The sequence below is a fragment of the Sebastes umbrosus genome, chromosome 22 (genome assembly GCF_015220745.1).
Source record: "Sebastes umbrosus isolate fSebUmb1 chromosome 22, fSebUmb1.pri, whole genome shotgun sequence".
Classification (NCBI taxonomy): domain Eukaryota; kingdom Metazoa; phylum Chordata; class Actinopteri; order Perciformes; family Sebastidae; genus Sebastes; species Sebastes umbrosus.
Window position 1 is genome coordinate 12,218,292 of NC_051290.1, and position 21,897 is coordinate 12,240,188.

At 42.2% G+C, this 21,897-nt stretch overlaps 1 protein-coding gene across 1 annotated transcript in view; it reads left to right on the forward strand.

Annotated features, from left to right (window-relative positions):
• Positions 1 to 18,362, forward strand: part of clcn3 (chloride channel 3) — a 49,188-nt gene extending 30,826 nt beyond the window's left edge. Inside the window, 14 exon segments of the mRNA XM_037759618.1 lie at positions 797 to 896; positions 2,455 to 2,642; positions 3,596 to 3,718; positions 5,480 to 5,686; positions 5,781 to 5,861; positions 5,988 to 6,240; positions 6,623 to 6,915; positions 7,012 to 7,179; positions 7,181 to 7,199; positions 7,418 to 7,816; positions 7,927 to 8,143; positions 9,657 to 9,732; positions 14,536 to 14,655; positions 14,657 to 18,362. Coding sequence (XP_037615546.1) covers positions 797 to 896; positions 2,455 to 2,642; positions 3,596 to 3,718; positions 5,480 to 5,686; positions 5,781 to 5,861; positions 5,988 to 6,240; positions 6,623 to 6,915; positions 7,012 to 7,179; positions 7,181 to 7,199; positions 7,418 to 7,816; positions 7,927 to 8,143; positions 9,657 to 9,732; positions 14,536 to 14,655; positions 14,657 to 14,716 — 2,304 coding nt within the window. The 3' untranslated portion in view covers positions 14,717 to 18,362.
• Positions 18,363 to 21,897: the final 3,535 nt, after the last annotated feature.

Genomic DNA, 21,897 nt, shown 5'->3' on the forward strand with positions numbered 1-21,897 from the left:
AGCGAAATAAAATCCTCTGCTGCACAGGAAGCGATGTGTAACACACATCCTGTGGAGAAACAGTTTGTTTTGGTCACACAAAAGAAGAACTGGGTCGTTAGGATCAGCAGTTTTAGAGAGAGGGAAAATATCGCAATCAATCTACAGAAACTAAAACTTCATAAACAAAAAATCCAAGGAAAAATAATATCGGCAAATTTTTTTTAAATGGATTTTTTCTGCTTCAAAATCCTGATTTTAAGATAGTATTGAATTGCAGAAATCTAGTTTGACAAGAAATACATTCTCAGTCTTCATTAGCATGAACTCATGAATGAACCAGAGTGAATGGACACACAACAGACTTCCGGCTTCCTGCCCTACACCTCCACGTCACCGATACAACCTCTCTCTCTGTCAACATTTTTATTCAAATATTGACACACCATTGCAGCCCGCTTTCCAGAAGTGATTTATTGCAGCAGTCCAGGAAACTATAACTCTGAGAATTTGAATGTTATTTGAATACTTTGTCAAACATTGTTTTTATAACCTTGTCTCACCTGCCTTACCTGGAATTGTATTGCTTTATTGCAACAACAGTGGAAATGTTGCAACTAGAGTAGATTACTTATCATCGCTGAGTAGTTATAAACCTTTGACCTACTTGCATTACTGCCAGTTCATCTAATGTCATTTTTCTGAAGCTTATTAATTGTGTTTTCTGTGTTATTTATTCTTACTTCTTGTAACATTAACTGCTAACGTCACATTTTCAGGCTTTTGGTATCAGCTTGTTTTATGTGTGTGCTTTTAGATCAACAGTAAGAAAAAGGAGTCAGCATGGGAGTTCACAAAGAGCCTGTACGACGCCTGGTCTGGGTGGCTGGTGGTGACGCTCACCGGCTTGGCCTCAGGTAACACACATGCACACATACAATACAAACACACGCACTTGGCCGTTATTCTTCTCTGCTGGTGACTCTCACATGCTTTGCCTCACGCTCAATCTTTCTCTTGGTCTCCTTCCGTCTTTTACTCTCATTTAACCGGCAAACGAAAGTATTTTTCTTCCTCCTGCAAGAGCCTGACCTTCCAGTCCTCAAAACAGTGATAATCTACACAAGTGATTTATATTATGTCCCTGTGAGGACCAGCTAGTCAAAAGTGAAGTTTTTTTGTAGGAAAGCTTCTTTAAGTTTCATGTTACAAAGGGAGGGAAATGAGCAAAATACGCCAGGGTTCATAGTGTTTCCCTGCTCTTATCTAAATCATGGATTTTATGTAAAAAGTATAAAAGGTCTGGGGTACAGATTCACATTTTTCTGCATAAATGAGCCCATGACACTGCTGGTAAAGGCTCATCTGACTGGAAACATGTGAAATTAAGGATTTCAATTGTTTTTAATACCTTATAATAGAATTAGGGCTGTCAAAGTTAACAAGATAATAACGCAAATTCGTTATAACGTTACTTATTTCTTTAACGCATTAACACAACTTGTGGTTTTTAGGTTGTAGAGGGCTCAGTTTTAAAGCTGGAGTGAAGATACCGGTATCATATGAAACTAGAAAACCTAAAGAATCCATGTCATTCTAGCTTGTCGTGAAGGAGGCTAAATACCCACGAGTCTCCCCTTTACAGACCAGCCCACTTTATGATAATCACATGCAGTTTGGGGGCAAGTCATAGTCAAGTCAGCTGTCAGCTGACACACTGACAGCTGTTGTTGCCTGATGGGCTGCAGTTTGCCATGTTATGATTTGAGCATATGTTTTTATGCTAAATGCAGTACCTGTGAGGGTTGCTTTGTGTTGTTAATTGATTTCCAATAATACATAAATACATACATTTTCATAAAGCAAGCATATTTGCCCAATCCCGTGTTAATAAGAGTATTAAATACTTGACAAATCTCCCTTTTAAGGTACATTTTGAACAGATAAAACAATGTGCGATTAATTTGCGATTAATCGCGATTAACTACTTTAATTGATTGACAGCCTTAATTATAAAATATTAACTCAGAGGAGTGCCTTCTGATGTGCATATTTCTAGTATAGAGTAATGTTCCTGTAGTGATTTGATTACAAAACCTTCCGTTTTGTATTTATGTCGGTAAATATTTAAGGAGCGTAACTGGAGGTGTCTCTACTCTTTGCCCCTCAGGATTAGCGCTAACTTTTAGCAGAAGGATGCAGAAGAAAGAGACACTTGTTAGGTCAAAAAGCCTCCATGTTGCAGCCTGAACGGCGCTTTGTCAGGTTTCATTCAGTATTTTTATATTTTCTTTCGATATAGTGACTTTTACACAATATACTTTGCTATTCTAAATTGATAAGATAACAGGCTCGTATAAAAACTGCCTCTTTTTTTCTCTTATTTCCACTTCTTCTCTCCTCCCTGCCTTCACCTCTTCGCCCCTCTCTTCCTTCCTGGTTCCCTCCTCCTCCTCCTCCTCCTCCTCCCGCCAGGTGCTTTGGCTGGCCTGATTGACATTGCTGCTGATTGGATGAACGACCTGAAGGAGGGCGTGTGTCTGAGCGCCATGTGGTTCAACCACGAGCAGTGCTGCTGGACGTCCAATGAGACCACCTTCGCTGAGCGGGACAAGTGTCCTCAGTGGAAGACCTGGGCTGAGCTAATACTGGGGCAGGCCGAGGTAGACTAACACCGCAGGCACATGCTAGGGACGTCACTGCTGCTGACGCAACCTCAAAACGTCCTCCATGTTTTTGCATTCATTAATTATTTCCACTGTCACTTTTCTATTATCGCTATCAACAGTGAAATTCAACACTTCTTGCAGTGCTGTTTAACGTAGGGATACCAGAAATTTAGTATTCGAAACTAATACCAGTGAAATTCCACGATTCTGGATACCCAATTTGATACCACGGTAAAAAGCGAAACAATAAATCCCATGTACTTCAACATACACTCCTTTATTACTGTTTCCATACTGTTTTTTATGAATGTATTATTGATACCTGATGATCCGCCTCAAGTTTCTTGCCACAAAAACTATATTTTACAAGAACACATCATGATAACGTTTTAATGAACCTTCACCCAATAGTCAATTTTACTGAATAGAGCTTGAACGCATCATAATGTAACTCACTGTGTCTTCTGTACGCCAACAAAATATGGATTGAAGCAGAATATTTCGTTAGATAAAAACATATTGTGAGTTTGGGAAATGATCACATCTCTTTTTTCAATAAACTGTACTGTAGAAAGACGAGTACCGTCACGTTTTATGAATTTTGGCATCAACTCGGTACCGAAGTATCGGTTCTCGTGATAGCCGTTTAAAAGCCAAACCGCAGCACAGCCCCCCTCTCTTTCATGGTAGGCTTTTAATTTGAAATATATGCAGGAAGTATTCAGATTTGATTGCAATAGCTGACCAGCGATAACAAAAGGAAAGAAGGAATGATATTTAGTGAACAAAAAATGTATTTCTGTTAAAACGTGAGATAATTTACATCCATACCGCGCACAACACACACGCATAGCTTCTTTCAGACGTGCTCACATCCACACATTACATGAATGATTCTCGGTACCAGTGAGTTACGAGGTGTTGACTCTTTTACTTCCTCTCTGCAGGGGCCCGGCTCGTACATCATGAACTACTTCATGTACATCTACTGGGCTCTGTCCTTCGCCTTCCTGGCCGTCTGTCTGGTCAAGGTGTTCGCTCCCTACGCCTGCGGCTCGGGGATCCCTGAGGTGAGGAAAACCTCGCTTTTACAAAACCTTCTCAGCTACACTTGAAACGTTCTCACAGCTGCATGCAGAGACCGTGTTGAAACCTCTCCCTGGTGCGGGATACTCCAACATCCAAGAGCTTTCGTGCAACATTTCAAACATTTCTTTTAAGAGTTTTTTTTGACAAATATTCATCTCAGTTTTATCAAACTAATGAGGTCGGCAGGCTAAATCGTTTTGTGCCTGAGTGTCTTTTCTTGTCTCTCTGTTTCAGAGTGAGTGAAGGGCAGATTATTGATATTCTGTTTTATCTCTCATTCTCTAATTTTTCTCACGTCCGATCAATTTGCTCTGGGTGTCAGAAAACTCAAAGCAGCGCATGAAATAGAATGCCTATAAATCTCCGCAGCTGCCTCTTAACTCTCCGTGAACGAGGTCTAATTAGTTATGAGCACTTTGTGGGATCCTCGCAGCGTGTTTTCGTGCTTACGGGGGTTTCCCTTTTTAAAGTGGCTTTAAATTGTTAATTCAGTGGGCAGCAGGGAGATGTGACAGGTTTGACCATGCTATGAAGAAAAAAAGCCATTTTAAGGTGAGCGCTCTGAGCTTTCAAAAAGATGTCCTTTTTGTTGCCATGGGAACAAGAACTGCATTACCACATAACGTGTGTGGTAGACGGTGACTTTGAGCGTGTTGACAATAACAGAATAGAGGATAAGATCAGGAGCAAAACGTGAGTGAATCTGCTTAAAGAGATCGAAAAAAGGCGAGGGTTGAGCCGAATATATGACATCATCTGTCCCCTGATTTGAATTGGTTATTTCCTGTCAGCTCTCTATTATTCACTGTCTAATAAAGGCATAGAAAATAACCCAAAAATACTGAAACAAAGGGTCAGGATAATATCTTAAATGGATTAAGTATTACTTTCAGATGTTACGGTAATAAAGTGTTAACGTCTAAGCCAGCGATTAAGGTCATAGACCGTTGGCGATTATGTCTATGTGGCGTCTAACATGTTGGATCTTTATCCAATCATAATCAACCATTGTGTGGCCTAATTCAAATCAAAGTGATCTGACATCCAGCCCGCCACAGTTTCATAATGAACCGGAAATATTTTTACACTTCTCAACGGGTGGGGTTTGCGCAGTCTGCCAACTCGACCACACTGTATCTTCAACTCCTCAACCAAAATCAAACCGACCCTTGTAGCTCGACTTAAAGGTCCCATATTATGCTCGTTTTCAGGTTCATACTTGTATTTTGTGTTTCTACTAGAACATGTTTACATGCTGTAATGTAAAAAAAAAACTTTAGTTTCCGCATACGGTCAGCCAGAATATACCTGTATTTACCCCTCTATCTGAAACGCTCCGTTTTAGCGCATTTTGACAGAATTGCAACAGAATTGCGTTGCTAGGCAACAGCTTGGGTCCATGTGTACTTCCTGTCAGCTGATGACATTCACATACACTGCAACCAGGAAATAAACTGGGACACATTTAGAATGTTTACATTTAAAACTGCGTAATGGTCTAAATATTGTATATTCGTGACATCACAAAGGGCAGAAATCCTGACAGCTTGTTTCAAATGAAGAGTTTCTGAATACGGGCTGTGTGTATCTCCCTGTGGATTGAGTATTTCCATACTTTCACAGTATTTATATAGGAGCCTTAAGCCTGCTTTATAATAAAAAAAAACATGAAAATCTCACTTTTTTATAATATGGGACCTTTAACTTCAATCTCTACCTTCCTCTTCCTCTCTCCTCTTCAGATCAAGACCATCCTGAGTGGGTTCATCATCCGGGGCTACCTGGGCAAGTGGACCCTTCTGATCAAGACCGTCACTCTGGTGCTGGCTGTGGCGTCTGGCCTCAGCCTGGGTAAGGAGGGCCCCCTGGTCCATGTGGCCTGCTGCTGTGGGAACATCTTCTCTTACCTCTTCCCCAAGTACAGCAAGAACGAGGCCAAGAAACGAGAGGTGGGGGATGAGAAATTGAAGTCATTGTTTTCAGTTGTTATGTTGTTTTAAACCCCATCACATCAGCTGAGGTGCGTTTGTTTTGTTCTCTCAGGTTCTCTCTGCTGCGTCGGCGGCTGGGGTGTCTGTTGCTTTTGGAGCCCCGATTGGAGGAGTCCTCTTCAGCTTGGAGGAGGTACAGCAGCATATGTCGTTGTAGACTCGTGAACTGACCCAGTAATGACTCTGAAGGTTTGTTTTCATGCTCAAAATCTCAACATAATGCTCATTGATGTGCACGTCTCCTCTCTTTCTCCTCCAGGTGAGCTACTACTTCCCCCTCAAGACGCTGTGGCGCTCCTTCTTCGCCGCCCTGGTGGCGGCCTTCGTCCTGCGCTCCATCAACCCGTTCGGCAACAGCCGTCTGGTGTTGTTCTACGTGGAGTACCACACGCCGTGGTACCTGTTCGAGCTCATCCCTTTCATCCTTCTGGGAGTCTTCGGAGGCCTCTGGGGCGCCTTCTTCATCCGAGCCAACATCGCTTGGTGCCGGCGGCGCAAGTCGACACGCTTCGGCAAGTGCTCTCGTCTTGATTCATGCAGTATGTCAGCCAGCCCAGGTGCGGAGGCGGAGGTAGTTGTTGGAATTGATGGAGCTGTCTGGAAGATGGCTGTCAGCTGTTTGCACCAGCAGAAGTCAAATAGCAGCGTGATTTAGAAGCTTCAGGATGATAGTTTTATAGTTTCTGTCATTTTTAATGTTGTGAGCATTATGGAGTAGAGATGAATGACGTTAAAATTCTCTCGCAGTAGTAGCCGTTACGAAACGCTTAAGGTGGCAAGAGAAGAGCATATGGAGAGGTTTTCAGGAGCTCCTTTTTTAGCAGACACAAGTCTGATAGTGGTAGTTTTCCCACCCTTCCAAATTCTGACATGCAGCGTTGTCCCTCTCTTCAGGCAAGTACCCGGTGTTGGAGGTGATCTTGGTGGCGGCCATCACCGCCGTGGTTGCTTTCCCCAACCCGTACACACGTCAGAACACCAGCGAGCTGATCAAGGAGCTGTTCACCGACTGCGGCCCGCTGGAGTCCTCGCAGCTCTGCCAGTACCGCGCACAGATGAACGGCAGCAAGGCCTTCACCGACAACCCCAATCGGCCTGCGGGGCCGGGCGTCTACGCCGCCATATGGCAGCTCTGCCTGGCGCTCATCTTTAAAATCATCATGACCATATTCACCTTTGGACTCAAGGTTTGATGTTTTTTCCTTAGACGGAGGCTGCAGATGCTTCACCCCCCGCATGTTTTGATATCAACGCTAAAACCGCTTCCTGTTTGTCATCCTCAGGTGCCGTCGGGTTTGTTCATCCCCAGCATGGCCATCGGGGCGATCGCAGGGCGAATCGTCGGCATCGCCGTGGAGCAGCTGGCCTATTATCACCACGACTGGTTCATGTTCAGAGAGTGGTGCGAGGTGGGAGCGGACTGCATCACTCCGGGGCTCTACGCCATGGTGGGGGGCCGCGGCGTGTCTGGGTGAGTCAGCGGATTACAAAGTGAAAGTGTTTAGATAGAAACGGTGTTAGGTGGTCAGCGTTGCCACAAGTTTGTGTCAATGTGAGACAATAAAGAATGTGTTAATATAGTATACCGTTCATACTAGGGGTTTTCTGGTCAAATTTCTTAAGCTATAATCTTTGTTTTTTTGTCTAGATGTGTGTTCATGCTCATTTCTTACTCTGTGATCTCTTCAGGCGGTGTGACCCGTATGACCGTGTCCCTGGTCGTCATCGTCTTCGAGCTGACCGGCGGTTTGGAGTACATCGTCCCCCTCATGGCCGCCGTCATGACCAGCAAGTGGGTGGGCGACGCGTTTGGCCGCGAGGGAATCTACGAGGCCCACATCCGTCTGAACGGATACCCCTTCCTGGACGCCAAGGAGGAGTTCACGCACACCACGCTGGCGAGGGATGTGATGAGGCCTCGACGCAGCGACCCGCCGTTAGCGGTGCTGACGCAGGACGACCTCACGGTGGAGGAGCTGCAGAGCACCATCAATGAAACCAGTTATAATGGTTTCCCTGTGATAGTGTCCAAGGAGTCCCAGAGGCTGGTGGGCTTCGCTCTGCGCAGGGACATCACTATCGCTATAGGTAACCAAATAGTTTCTCCCACATTTCAGTGCAAAAATGTGAGAACAGAACAAGAATGGTACCTAGATTCTTTTGATTATAATGTACGTTCTCATTCCTTTTCTCAACAGAAAATGCTCGTCGCAAGCAAGAGGGCATCATGTTGAACTCCAGGGTGTACTTCACCCAGCACGCACCCACCCTGCCGGCCGACAGCCCGCGGCCCCTCAAGCTGCGCTCCATCCTGGACATGAGCCCGTTCACCGTCACCGACCACACCCCCATGGAGATCGTGGTGGACATCTTCAGAAAGATGGGGCTGCGCCAGTGCCTGGTCACTCACAACGGGTAAGTAGGACATTTCAAATAGTCTTAGGAAGAAGGATGTGCTGTAAGGAACAGAAGGTGAGTCCTTCTCACATCCTTCTCTCCGGTGCTGGTTACGATTCACCCGTTTGAGGTCGACAAATTTTGCACATAAATACATGTACACACTGTCCGGTGTTGCATGGGCTCTAAAATCCCTGGATTTCCCCCTGTAATCTGCATGGCCTGGCCTAACCGCGGTGCTGCACTCCCTTTACCCCCCCCCTACTGAGCAATAACACACAGTCTCCTCAGCAGAAGAGACTGAGCTGCTCACACTAACTACAAATACATAACAGGTATCATGGTGGGAAATATAGTCTGTCAATAAAGAGGTGTGAAACTGAGAAAAAGAAACTTGTTGAGAAAGAAAATCTGAATTTTTTTTTAGACCATGAGCATTTAATATGTTCATTTTAGTGAAAATAAATGCCTCATGATGGGTCAGACTTTTTGCAGAGCCACCTGCTGGTGTGACGTAAGAATGTAAGAAGTGAGTATTTACAGCAGTATACTGTAGTGCCCATGTTTATTATAATGATGATATGTGTGCCTCATTGATGTGTTTTTAATAAGCTATATGAAGCTTTGAATAGACAGACAACACTTATATGATTTTATGTCTCCGCGCCGGCGAAAGCTACAGCTGGAGGCTGATTAATTACCTTAAACAGCTGGCCACTGTGCCACTTTTACAGTGAGGACTATTTTTCTTGTGGATTAATACACATTTGGTGCTCCAGTAAGTATTTACTACAGCAAGACCGTGTACGTGAGCTCGACTTAAAATATACTACAGTGCCAATGTTTATTATAATGATGTTATACGCCGCCCACCCAGTGCAACGGTTTCCCTCATTGATGCGTTTTTAATAGTTTTTGGACAACAATGTCAAAGCAATATGAAGCTTTACAGGCAACACCTACTAGGATTCATTCATTGTTGGTTTCGTTATTTTATTTACATTAAGAAAAATGTCACTGAACATCATTTCATCAACGTCATTTGCCAAGTTTCCATCCATATTTTGCACAAATTTTAAACAAATTTCCTGAAAGAAAATATAAAAAAAAATAAAATGCAAATGAAAGTGCATCCACTACTGTTATGTGAATATTGGAGGATGGGTGCGTGGAGATAAATCATTGCAGATTAGAAGAAGAGGACGCAACACGATGGCGTTGAGCGTCAGTCAAACCTCATACTTAAAGTAATAATTGTTTAAAATCGAAAAAAAAAACCTGTTTAATAGACGAGTTACACACTGTACTATCCATCATAACACATGTGAAATTAATTTATAACATCAAGTGTTGTTGTTTTTGTGTTAATTGATTTGTGTAATTTTGAGTTATATTTTATCCATCTGTTTAATATTTTAAGTTGCTCCCTGTTATGTATGTTTTTGTGCTGCTGCTGTCTGTTCTCTCTCTTTTGTTTATTTGTTGTTGTTGTTTTTGGTGCAGTTTACCGAGTAACGGGTGTGTGTTTCAGGATTGTTTTGGGCATCATCACAAAGAAGAATATATTAGAGCATCTGGAGGAGCTCAAGCAGCAAACGCCGCCGCTGGTGACTAGCCCCGCCCCTTCACACACGTGACCCCTCCCTTACTTTCGCACCTGTCTCTTAGGCTCCGCCTCTTACGGGGGGCTGCATGAAACTTGGTGTGAGAAACTGTTGACAGTTCCCGGCTAAAGCCTTCTTATCTCTTCTTCCTCTTTCACTTCCTGTCGGCACGCTGTTGTTCGTTCGTGGGTTGGTTTGGTGTGGATTCACCTCTAATGCGGTCGTTCATCGTAGAGAAACATCTGTAGATTAAACGCTCTCTGACCTCCATCTTCATCGCTGGCAGCAGTTTTTATGAATATATCGAAGTGCTTCCTTGTGTTTTTCTGGGTCCTGTAATGTTGGACCTCTATGGGAACTGTCACCCACATCACTCCAGAGCCCCTTTCAGACATGAGCTTCGTTACAGGAAAAATGCTGGCAATTTAACACGACGATGTTAAAGTTATTTTACTGTAAAAGTTGCAACAGCGCTCTCTACTACCAGGTAGGACCTCGTAACATGTCCGTAAAATGTCTCAGGTTCAGCTCAGGTTGGAACTGAATGCCGTCACATTAACATAAAGGCTTTAGAGATAGAGATTTAAATTTTTTTGTCATTTAATTATCATGTTATGTACCAAACTTTCAACCACATCAATTTAAAAAATGATGCTTCACTTTTAAGCCAATGTTGATTAAAAGAACTTTAAGTGCTATTTGATAAAATCATAAAATCTACTGAGCTCACATGCCAACACATTCATCGGCGTGACAACTGAGCTGACAGAGCCTCATAAAAAGCGAAGTAAGTGGACCTTGAGTTGTGATTGTTTTGCCATTGTTTCAGGTCAAGATGCTTAAATTACAAGCAGTTTAGTGAGCCGTGAAACGCTGTGATTGAGCCAGTTTTAATGATAATAATAACTTCATTTGTATAGCACTTATCTAAACAAGGTTACAAAGTACTTCACAAAATACATGACAATAAGAAGAAGATAAATCAACATACAAAATATGATAAAATCAATGATAAGAACTACAGGAAATAGTGTGCAGAAAGGCAAAACAGAACAAAAGAAAAATAAAAAGCTACAAATCAGGCATAAAAAAAAAATGGTAACAGGTTGTAAAGAACTTTTAAAGTCGACTCAGTCTGGAAAAATGTGTATTCCTTGATATTTCTTCCCCTCGTGGTGAAAAAGAGTAAACAACGAGTTCATGCCAACTCCTTACAGTGTAAATATCCATCAAAAAGGTTTACATGCAGCACGTGAGCAAATAGAAATTAAATATTAGTCGTGGGTTGCGTCCGAAATTCCACACTAACATGCTATTTAGTACGCTAAAACAGTGTGTGAGACATTTTACTTTAAGTGCAAGTAAAAGATTTCACTTCGCTATACGTAATATATGTTTTAAATTAATCTGGAATTTGATTCTGACACGGGTTACCATGGTTACACATCTAAACCCGGCAAGGAGGCTCTCGGGAAGTGACGACGTAAATTACAGTTCAGTGCTGTAAAACAGGCTGCTTAATTATTTATTTTTATCTGATAAATAATGACATTGATGATTAACTAGATTCTGAAATCTGGGTTGATGAGTCCCTCATGCTAACGATGCTCATTAATGAAGATTAACTTCTTCTTCTTTCAAAATAAGTTTTAAAATCCATCTCTGATGAGAGAACTTTTCTCCCCTCATATCATTGTTATAGCCATTATGGAACATTTGAGTATTATAAAGCTCTTATATCAATTCACAAGCTCAAAATCTTTGATTTGACCCCATGCTGTACGTCAAAAAGCTATTAGAAGTCAGCACTGTTGTTGTTTTCCATGTCTGAAAAGGGCTCAGTAGATTCCTAGAGTGCACCTCTGCAGCTCGTCCCCATTCTTCTGCATTTGTACCTTCTGTAGCTGCTTATCGTTGTGTTAGCTGCATCGTTATAAGATGTTTTCTATGTATCTCAGATGTGTTTTGGTATCATTCATGCTGTATAATGGAGATTCAACAGTAGATATCATTTCTCAGCATGTCTGCTGTGTGTTTCCCATCTTCCTCTAGTCACTCATTTCATTTTGAGTTTTCACACCACGCTCAGTTCTCTACCTCCATTAACGATTTGTCTTCTTTTTGTTTCTTTAAACTCGACCCCACCGTTTCGCCCTGGGTCTCCACAGATTGACGACATCTGACCCGTCGCCGTAACAACCACTTGGCGAGTAGCTAAAGCAGACCCACTCCCTCCCCGTTGTTTTATATCATTAGAGGGTGGTGTTTGTTATTAGGAGAGAGGAGATCTCTAGTGATTCATTCCCATATTCCCTCCTCATTGTGTAGTGCTAGAGAGCGCTGTGGTGCCGTGGCGTTGTGGTGTTGATTGGTGTGGTAGTGACCCGGCTAGTTAGCGTGTGGTGATGAAAAATGACCTTGATGAAGTAATTTTACTAATCCCGTCATTAACCTGCCGATGTCTCCTCTCAGCCAGCGGTGTCCCGTCCTCTTCTAAAGACAGTAAACTGATTTATGTTCCACAAAAGAGTGTAAAATAGTCACAGACGCTCTCTGGCGTCGAGAGCCACGACAAACACTAAGGTTTGATTTATGTTCCACTGAAAACCTGGTTTGTGGTAGTGAGAGCAAACTTATCCACATATCTTGAGGTCAAAGGTCAAGGGACCCCTTTGAAAATCACCAAGCCAGTTTTTCCTCACCAGAATTTAGCCTAACTTTGGAGCTAAACTAGCATGACATGTTTGGTAATCTAGCTCTAATACTGAGCCTGTTACAACCTCCGAAAGACAGTCAAATCAGCCTAAAGGAGTGGAAGAGGTTAATATTGACATGAGCAACGTATTTGACTTATGAAAACAAACCAAGGCCTTGAATAAGAGAGCACATTAGTACTACAGCACACAGTACGAATTACTAACGTCACTCACGTGTGTAGAACAGGTTTAACTTTAGACAAACAATGGAAATCATCCGTCTGTCTCTATATGATGAAACAGCAAGTCAGATACTCTGGAGAGAGAAAAGAGAGGGAAAGAAAATCATTTAAAGAATAAAACTTATTTATAAAAAACATTGCAAGTTATTTAAAAGGATAAAAATACATTTAAATAAAAATGCATAAGAATTAGACACAAAAACAACAACACTAAAGAGTGTTTGGGTGGATTGATCTTCCTATTTCTGTAGATAACTTGTCAAACATACACAACGTGACACCACAGAAAGAAAAATCACTTGGAATAAAAAACATGAAACGGCTCTGGACACTGCTGGCTAACAGGGAACATTGCCGTAACCCTATGACCCTTCACCCACTCTGATCTGTACCTGGCATCCCGAGCGTCTACGACTGTTTTTGTTCATTTCACCGGTTTTAAAATGAACGAGACAGTCGTAGATCTCAGCAGCCCTTTGGGGGTAAAACCCCGGGTCTGATCTGTGTGGCGTCTCGTGCCTCCTGCTGCTCAGTAGCTGTAGCTCTAACCCCTCCTTACAGGTCAACTCCTCTCACTCAGACCTGGGTTCAAATGTTTGTTTCCACTCATTTTGGTTGCACTTTATTTACCTTTTTAGGGTTCAAATGAACGTCTAATGGACAACACATGAATCCATATGACAGTATTAAAACAAGCCTCCTGAGCTTCTTTGGACCCAGCTCTGCTCTCTCCTGTAGCTCTGTAGCAGACAGACATCTCCTTCTCACCATCTCACTATCAGATGCTTCTTCTTCACTTGACCTCAGACTACAACGCACGGCTGAATTCAAGGGCATCTCGTTAAAGCTGGCACAAATCAAAGCCATCCTATACATTGACCTCAGCCTGCGACGTGCTCTTGAATCAGCAGGAACGACCTCGACTAACTGAATATTTAGAGACGTGTAACTAAGTCAGACTCCAGTCTTGTTAGCTGGGTCCATCAGGTAAATGTGCTCTATAGTAGAGGGAGGAGGAGAAGGAGGAAGAAGCTCCGTCACATGAGTCAGAAATTCTTCACACATCCACCTCCCCACCACCTGCCAGACATAAGCAGTCTTTGTCGCTTTTTATTCTACATCAATAGCTCCGAGCATACTGTATTTCCGCAGATGCATTTACATTGGACTCAGAAAAGACTACATGTCGTACAAACACACATCAAAAGCAAGAACGGCGTTCTTATTGCACGCTAAAATGCCTTGTTATTCACACACCCTTTCGTACGACCAGGCTGGTAATAAGGTGCACAAAAAACAAAAGCATGAGATTGATAAATTCCCATTAAAAGTAATTCAAATTTGGACATAAAAACATGAAATCTCCATCTCCATCTTCTGATTCCTGTGACGTCTCCTCTTCTCCTCCTCAGAGGTTCTAACTCTTCTCCACGTCCTGCTCACTACTTCCTGTCTCCTCGTAGGATCCAGTGTTTCCTCCTCACCAGCTCTTTTGGACCGATAACATAAACGGTTGAGGCAGCGTCTGAAACGACACCCTGTCTCTCTGGAAGTTGGGTGCTGTTTCAGACCTGCTTTCACTCCTCTTTTCCTCTAGTTACTCTCCCTCCTCTCCTCCTTCCTGCTCACTTTTGCTTCCTCAGGGACTCGTGTTTTTGTTGGCTTGATAATCAATGTCCAGTATTTTTATGATTCCAATAAACCCAATTGAAATCTCTCTGATTGACGACTTCCTCGCCAACAAAAACACGAAGTTGTTTCTCTCCTTCACTCCAAAGCAACCAGCAAACCTCTTTCTCACTTCTCTAAACCTCGTCTTCTTCTTCTTCTCTCCCTTTCCTCCCCTCCTCCTTTGTCTCCCTCTGCAGGCGGCTGCTTGGTATTATCACAAAAAAAGATATCCTTCGTCACATGGCTCAAATGACAAACCAAGATCCAGAGTCCATCATGTTCAACTGATCCGCTCCTTCCAGGACAGTCGGGGGGGTTGGCGGAGACGACAGCGAGGAAGAGGAGGTGATGTGCCTCCTGGACGACTCCGATCTCTAACATTTGGACCCCGTTTTTTTTTTTTTTTTCTTTTTAGTTTTCAGCTTTGTTAGACCGTGAACCTCGCGGACTGGCTGTGGCCCCCCCAGAGACTTACCGGCCATGAGAGGGAAAAGATAAAAGACTTTGTTATTATCATTGTGGCTGCTGAGGACAACACAGAGGTCATCGGGTTGAAGGCACACACATGAGGAATGCACTTTTTACACACACACAATCACAAAAAACACACTTTTGCACTTGCAGACACCGCAAACATGCATGCTCTCTCTCCACATAACCTGTAAAGAAACACCCATTTGCACTCTTCATGTGCCTCACCCTTGTCCTGTCTCCGCTGGTAGACGTCGCCTGGCAGGGGTCAAAGGTCAGAATGAACCGCCGATGAAGGGACGCGATGAGGGACCCTGAAAACCTCCAGGCTTCAGTTCAAATAGACTCGCTTTCCTCACACACCAGACCTTGTCCGTCCTCCGGAGAAACACATTGTTTACCTGTGAATTAAGTGTGTGTGTGTGTGTGTGTGTGTGTGTGTGTGTGTGAGAACGTGTGTTCGTGTGTCCCCTAGCGCCACTACATTCCAGCCCGGTTACCATGGGAACTGAGAGGACGTGCACCTGCTCCTCATCCCCGAAACGTGGCACGTGGCTGCTTCCCCCGGGTGTACGTTAAATGAGATGGCTTTAACTAGGGTGTGTGTGTGTGTGTGTGTGTGAGAGAGAGAGACATAGATGGGTACTGTACTGCGTTTCAAGAACAAAAATGTTCCCTTTCAGAAGGAAAAAAAGTGGGAAAAATAAGACCTTCGTGAGTGTGTTTTCTTTTCTGAGCCAGCTTCAGCTGTGTGTGTGTGTGTGTGTGTGTGTGTCCCGTTGATTCATTCAGTGTGAAAGCAGGTCGAGTGCACGTAAAGGAAACAGAATAAAGAAGGAAAAAGTATCCACGTTGAGTTCTTCTGCGTACTCTGTTACGGGAAACAAAATATATATAATATTTCTTTTTCTTCTCAAAATATCACTCGTGCTACTTTTTAGACTTTTGATGTTACGACTTGAAGCAAAACAAAACTGGAAATCTGCACTGTTTTAAGTGATCGGTTAAAATGGAGAAGGATGGTGGCAGGGCTGTAGTACTCGAGTCCGGAAAATCTTGTGCATCGCTGGACTCTGAATTGTCTTTGTCCTGGGTTGTGTTGGACTCTGAATAGTCTTGGTCCTGGGTCGTGTTGGACTCGGAAGTGTCTTGATCCTGGGCCCTGTTGGACTCTGAATAGTCTTGGTCCTGGGCCTCGTTGGACTCTGAATAGTCTTAGTCCTGGGCCTCGCTGGACTCTGATTAGTCTTGGTCCTGGGCCTCGTTGGACTCTGAATAGTCTTGGTCCTGGGCCTCGTTGGACTCTGAATAGTCTTAGTCCTGGGCCTCGTTGGACTCTGAATAGTTTTGGTCCTGGGCCTCGTTGGACTCTGAATAGTCTTGGTCCTGGGCCTCATTGGACTCTGAATAGTCTTGGTCCTGGGCCTCGTTGGACTCTGATTAGTCTTAGTCCTGGGCCTCGTTGGACTCTGAATAGTCTTGGTCCTGGGCCTCGTTGGACTCTGAATAGTCTTGGTCCTGGGCCTCGTTGGACTCTGAATAGTCTTAGTCCTGGACCTCGTTGGACTCTGAATAGTCTTGGTCCTGGGCCTCATTGGACTCTGAATAGTCTTGGTCCTGGGCCTCGTTGGACTCTGATTAGTCTTAGTCCTGGGCCTCGTTGGACTCTGAATAGTCTTGGTCCTGGGCCTCGTTGGACTCTGAATAGTCTTGGTCCTGGGCCTCGTTGGACTCTGAATAGTCTTGGTCCTGGGCCTCGTTGGACTCAGAATTGTCTTGGTCCTGGGCCTCGTTGGACTCTGAATAGTCTTGGTCCTGGGCCTCGTTGGACTCTGAATTGTCTTGGTCTTGGGCTCGGCTATTGAGAACCAGTCAAGTTGTTCCTGTGTGTTTTACGAGGAGTTAACAAGGCAATTAAGCTACAACTTCGCTATGTTTGCTATTTACACCTTCGTTACAACTCGTCTGTTATCTACTATACATTTTACCTGCATTAACTGGAATGAGCTGTTATCCAAGCTGTGTGCACGCGGTTCCGCAGGAGAGAAGAGCATTAGCATCGGAAAAGACACTAATGCTTATCATGGTCCTGAACTCAATTGAGTTGGTCTTTACTACAGCCCTGGATGGTGGTGACTTCTCCTTTTTCTTTTTCTGAAATCTGTCCACATCTCTGGGTAATAACATCTTATATTTTCAAACAGGAACTACTGTTTGTCGTATATTATATTCCCCCTTTAGTTTACCAGAGGAAAGGTACTGTTAAACACTCCAACCATCTTTGGAAGCATGAACCTAAAGTACACAATTTCAACCTGAGCAAAGACAAACTATTATAATATTTGAATTTTAAATAAGGATTAATAACACTTTAACATGCTTTAAAATTACAGAATATGGTCACTAAACAACTAACAATTATTTAATTATTTTTTTAGTTACTTTTGGCCCAAGTTTGGTAAAAAATAACCCAAGTTAATGTCTCTAATTTGCTTAATTTATCCGATCACTAGTCCAAAACACGAACCTATTCAAATCATAATGATTTAAAACAGAGTAAAGCTACGAATGCTCATATTTTAGAAGCTTCATAAATGGCACAAATAATTAATAATTGAACAGTTTCAGCACTAAAGAGTTGAAGAGCTTCTTTCTTCCAGACTTGAACAGTAAAAAGCCCACCAACAAAGCTGTAGATTAAACATGATAAACATAACATAAAATAGACCAGTGGTGGTAAATGGACCTTAAGTTGAAGATTGTTTTTGTCAACTGTTGTTTCCAAGGTCAGGAATGAACCGTCAAGCTCAACATTTGTTAATTTTGTGTAAAAGAACCATTTTTCTCCTTTTAATTTCTTATTTAATATCCCGTCAATCATCTCACGACCCCTTAAGAACCACTGACATCAATGTAAAACGAACACGTACAGCTACGTCTGCAGGTTTCTCGCTGGTCCAGTCTTGCTACATCTGCCAAGTGCCTGGCAAAGTTGTTGTTTTCGGCTTTTCACACCCGGATTTCATCCCAAAAGCCCCAAAGGAAACACCGGCTACTCCCGCCAACCTTTCCCTCTTTGTCCTCAGAACATGTAACGTGCTGTTGTGAACCTTTTAAGTGCAAACAATGAAGGGAAATGGAGAGACGGTGAAGCGGTGACTAACAGTAGCACTTTACCTGCAGAGTGGTGACAGTGTGTGTGTGTGTGTGCGTGCGTGTATGTGTGTGAGTGAGGAAGGTCGGGTTCATCCTGTGTACTTGTTTCCGTTGCAGCGACTCCTCCTGCAGTGTGTCGACAGGCAGCAGAGCATCGTCTTTGTTAACCAGTGGTGTTGCCTAACATTGTATTTCATACTGATCTCGATGTTTTTCTCCTTTTCTTTTTTTTTTTTTTTTTTATTTTATTTATGGGTAGTGTCGATAGAGTTGTGCATTATTATGAAGAATTTTATGTATGATTACATTGATTGTTTGATTGTACATTTAAAACAAAAATATGTAAAGATTAAAAATTTGTTTTAAATTAAAAAGGAACAAAAAGATTCAAGTTGCACAGGGTGGTGGTCTCGGTGTTTTTTCCTCACGCGGTTTCTCCACAGCTTCACTCAGGGTTTTTTTTGGGGTGTTATAATTTTTCAACACTGGTGGCAACAAGATATCCATGTTTGTGTCCATAACACTTCCAAAATGACACTTTTTTATTACTTACTTTAAAGGTGCAGTGTGTAGGATTTGGCACCATCTAGCGGTGAGGTTGCAGATTGCAACCAACTGAAATTTCTTGTGTGCCAAGCGTGTAGGAGAACTGAAGTGGGCGACACAAAACGTGGGTTGAAACTGCTGCGATAGCGAGCCAATCACACGTCGCAATAAATCAAAGAACGCTCGCGGTGATTGGCTGCGAGCAAAACAGTCATCTTTTTCTAGATCTGGGCACTAAACGGATCGATTGGTATCGTTTGAATAGAGAAGTTTCGATACTACTTGTTACTGGGTTGTTTGAGTACCCGTACCCAGCCCTAGAAAACACACTTCTCATTTTCAGGTGATAATACACTAAAGAAAACACTTTTATTATATTCCATTTCTGCCAATAGATCCCCCTAAATGCTGCACACACTGTTCCGTTAAAGACTATAATTATGTTGTTTTTTTTCTTTTGTCAAAACAATTTCCACTCAAAGTCCACTTGCTTATTCTGGAGCTTTTAACCGTATCTTGCCGTCTTCTTCAGCAGATAAAGTTTCCAAGGTCAAGAATGAAACGTCAAGCTCAACATTTACGCCAACATGGACGAGAAGTCACGATAACTGAGTGAGTAAGTGGACCTTGAGTGTCAACTGTTGTTTCCAAAGACTTTTTTCTATTTATCAAAAGAAGCCAAACTTCTCAAATGTACGAGATCATTTTATCTTAACACCAAACAGCCGCACATAAACTGGGCCTAAAAGAATATTAGCAAAAATATCATTTAAATGAGGAAACATTTGATCAAAAGAAATCATAAACATGACTTAAGAATCTGTTTTGATTCCCGGTGCTACAAACATATCTTTGTAGGCAAAATATTGAGGTTTTAAAGACCCCATAAAATGGACATCATGGTTAGTGTGGCTCTGGGGGAAGCTTTCCGAAGTTTGAGAGGATAACTACACATTTAAAACAGAACCTCTGTGTTAAAAAGTGGGAGCATTGAGTTGGGAAGAGATGGCTTTGTAGGATTTAGTATTTTTGGATGTTTTTAGAGACTAAATGTCAGGAAAACTGATTCTCCTTTCGATTATTAAGTCCCATTACTTTATGGAAATGCAACACTTAACCACTGCAGTACATCTTTAATGGTGACCTCATCCTGCACAACTAGGGGGCAGCAAAAGTCCAACCCATACTATTCCACTCCTCTTTCAAATCAAAGACTTTATCTTCTTAACTACACTAGTTCCTGTTGGTTTGAAGTTTAAAATCCTGTTTCAAAAGAAAATATTTCACATTAAGGAAGAGTAGTCGTTCACTCTGAGCTTCACAACACTACGTGGTCTTGTTCTTGTCTTCAGTCAGTGTCTGTCTGCATCATCATCATTAGCGTTAACAGTGGCTTTACTGTTGGCACCCAGGGGTGGGAGTGGATTAGGAGAGGTCGAGTCTGGGGGGAGAGCTGCCACTTCCCAAACACAGACCAGCCTTTGTGAAACAGTCCACTTAGTTTTCAGTTTGAGAGTAGCTCATGACAGTGGCTGAGAGTTGGACCGCTCCATGTCTCTTCCTCGTGTCCTGTTACAGAACATCTATCATTCATGGATCCATCTGAACCTGACACTGACACCTTTTTTTTTTATTCACCTGCTGGCTTCAGTAAACCGCTGCTGCTTCTGCCTTATGAGAAAAACAATAAGTATTTCACACCAAATTCCAAAATTCACACATTTTAAAGTCTTTGTTGGCGGAGTTATAGAAAGGTTTTGGACAGTATCTTTGTTAATCTTATCAACAGGGTGTACTGTATGTGGTATAGTAGAAATTGTCAGGGTACACTTTGTATCACAGCTGCCACGTTTTATCTTCTAAACTCTTTGAGCCAGATGTTTTACCTGCACGTCCAATGTAAGATTGTACATTTTTAAGACACTTGTCAACAGCTTTGCTCTCTTGAGACACATGGCTGAAGGTTTCCAGCTCTGTAAGCAGATCCATGTCCTCCATCTCCTTTGTCACATCAGAAGAGACAAGCTTGTAACTATAGCTACAGCTGCCATGACAACGTAGGTTAGCTAAAATAATGTGAGCTAAGTTACCTGTAGGCTACAACTTAAACCTCTTATTTTTTTAGCCTGTATTTGATTACATTTTGGCAAATTGGCATTAAATGTATGCCGAATTAGAAAACTTAGAATTAGAAAACTTAAAAACATGATGATTGTCAAGCAAGTTCTGGATTTATGAGGAACGTCTTTTTTTTTTTAACTAATTTTTAAACGGTTTTATAATAATAATACATTTTATTTGTTGGCGCCTTTCAGGACGCCCAAGGACACCTTATAAAGATAAAATAAATACTCAAACAGATAAAAAACAGTCAAACACGATGAAAACACCAGCAGAGCAAACATAACAAGACACATTTAGGCAGACACGTATGAGGGGGAGTAAAATTTTAACAATGTTAAGGGAAAGACAGGATAATGGACACTAAAGTGAATAGGCCAGTTTGACCAGGTGAGTTTTGAATGTTGTAATTGTTATGGACAGACATCGGGGATAATGATAAACTAAAGAAAGTTAAAATCACACTTAAAGTAGAAATATGTGTGTCATACATGCTGTGTCTTCAGAGTGAGTTGAAAACGGTTTTGAAGTAGCTGCCTTTCACCTCACTTGCCTCAAGTCTTCAGACTCACTCCATCTCCAGAGTTTAAAGTAGGGGTGTAAGAAAATATTGATACACATGAGTATCTCGATATTATGTTTTGTGATACTGTATTGATTCTCCAGAACGCTGTATCGATTTTTAATTAACCTCTTAAAAATCCGATGGCTTGCCGGCGGACCTGGCCGCTATTCTGTGTTTCGGAGGTTGTAGCGGGCTCAGTTTTAAAGCTACAGTGAAGATTCTGGTATCATATCAAAACTACAAAACTTAAGGAAACCATTGGTACCAACCATGTCATACTAGCTTGTCGGGAAGGAGGCTAAATAATGCTACAAAGTTAGGCTACATTTTGGCGAAGAAAAACTGGCATGGCCACTTTCAAAGGGGTCCTTTGACCTCTGACCTCAAGATATGTGAATGAAAATGGGTTCAATGGGTACCCACAAGTCTCCACTTTACGGACATGCCCACTTTATGATAATCACATGCAGTTTGGGGCAAAAAACACGCAGTTTTTGAATGCAGTATAAATGTGTTACTTTCACCTATTCTAAAATGGTGACTATTTCCAGTTGTATTCATGTGTAATGATGTTAGTTACTCAGATTTTATACATATGGTGGTGTGTAACTTTAAATTATGAGTTTTCCTAAAATTAGATTTGAAAAAATCGCAATATATTGCCTCGTTTTCATTATCGCAATATATCACAATATATTGA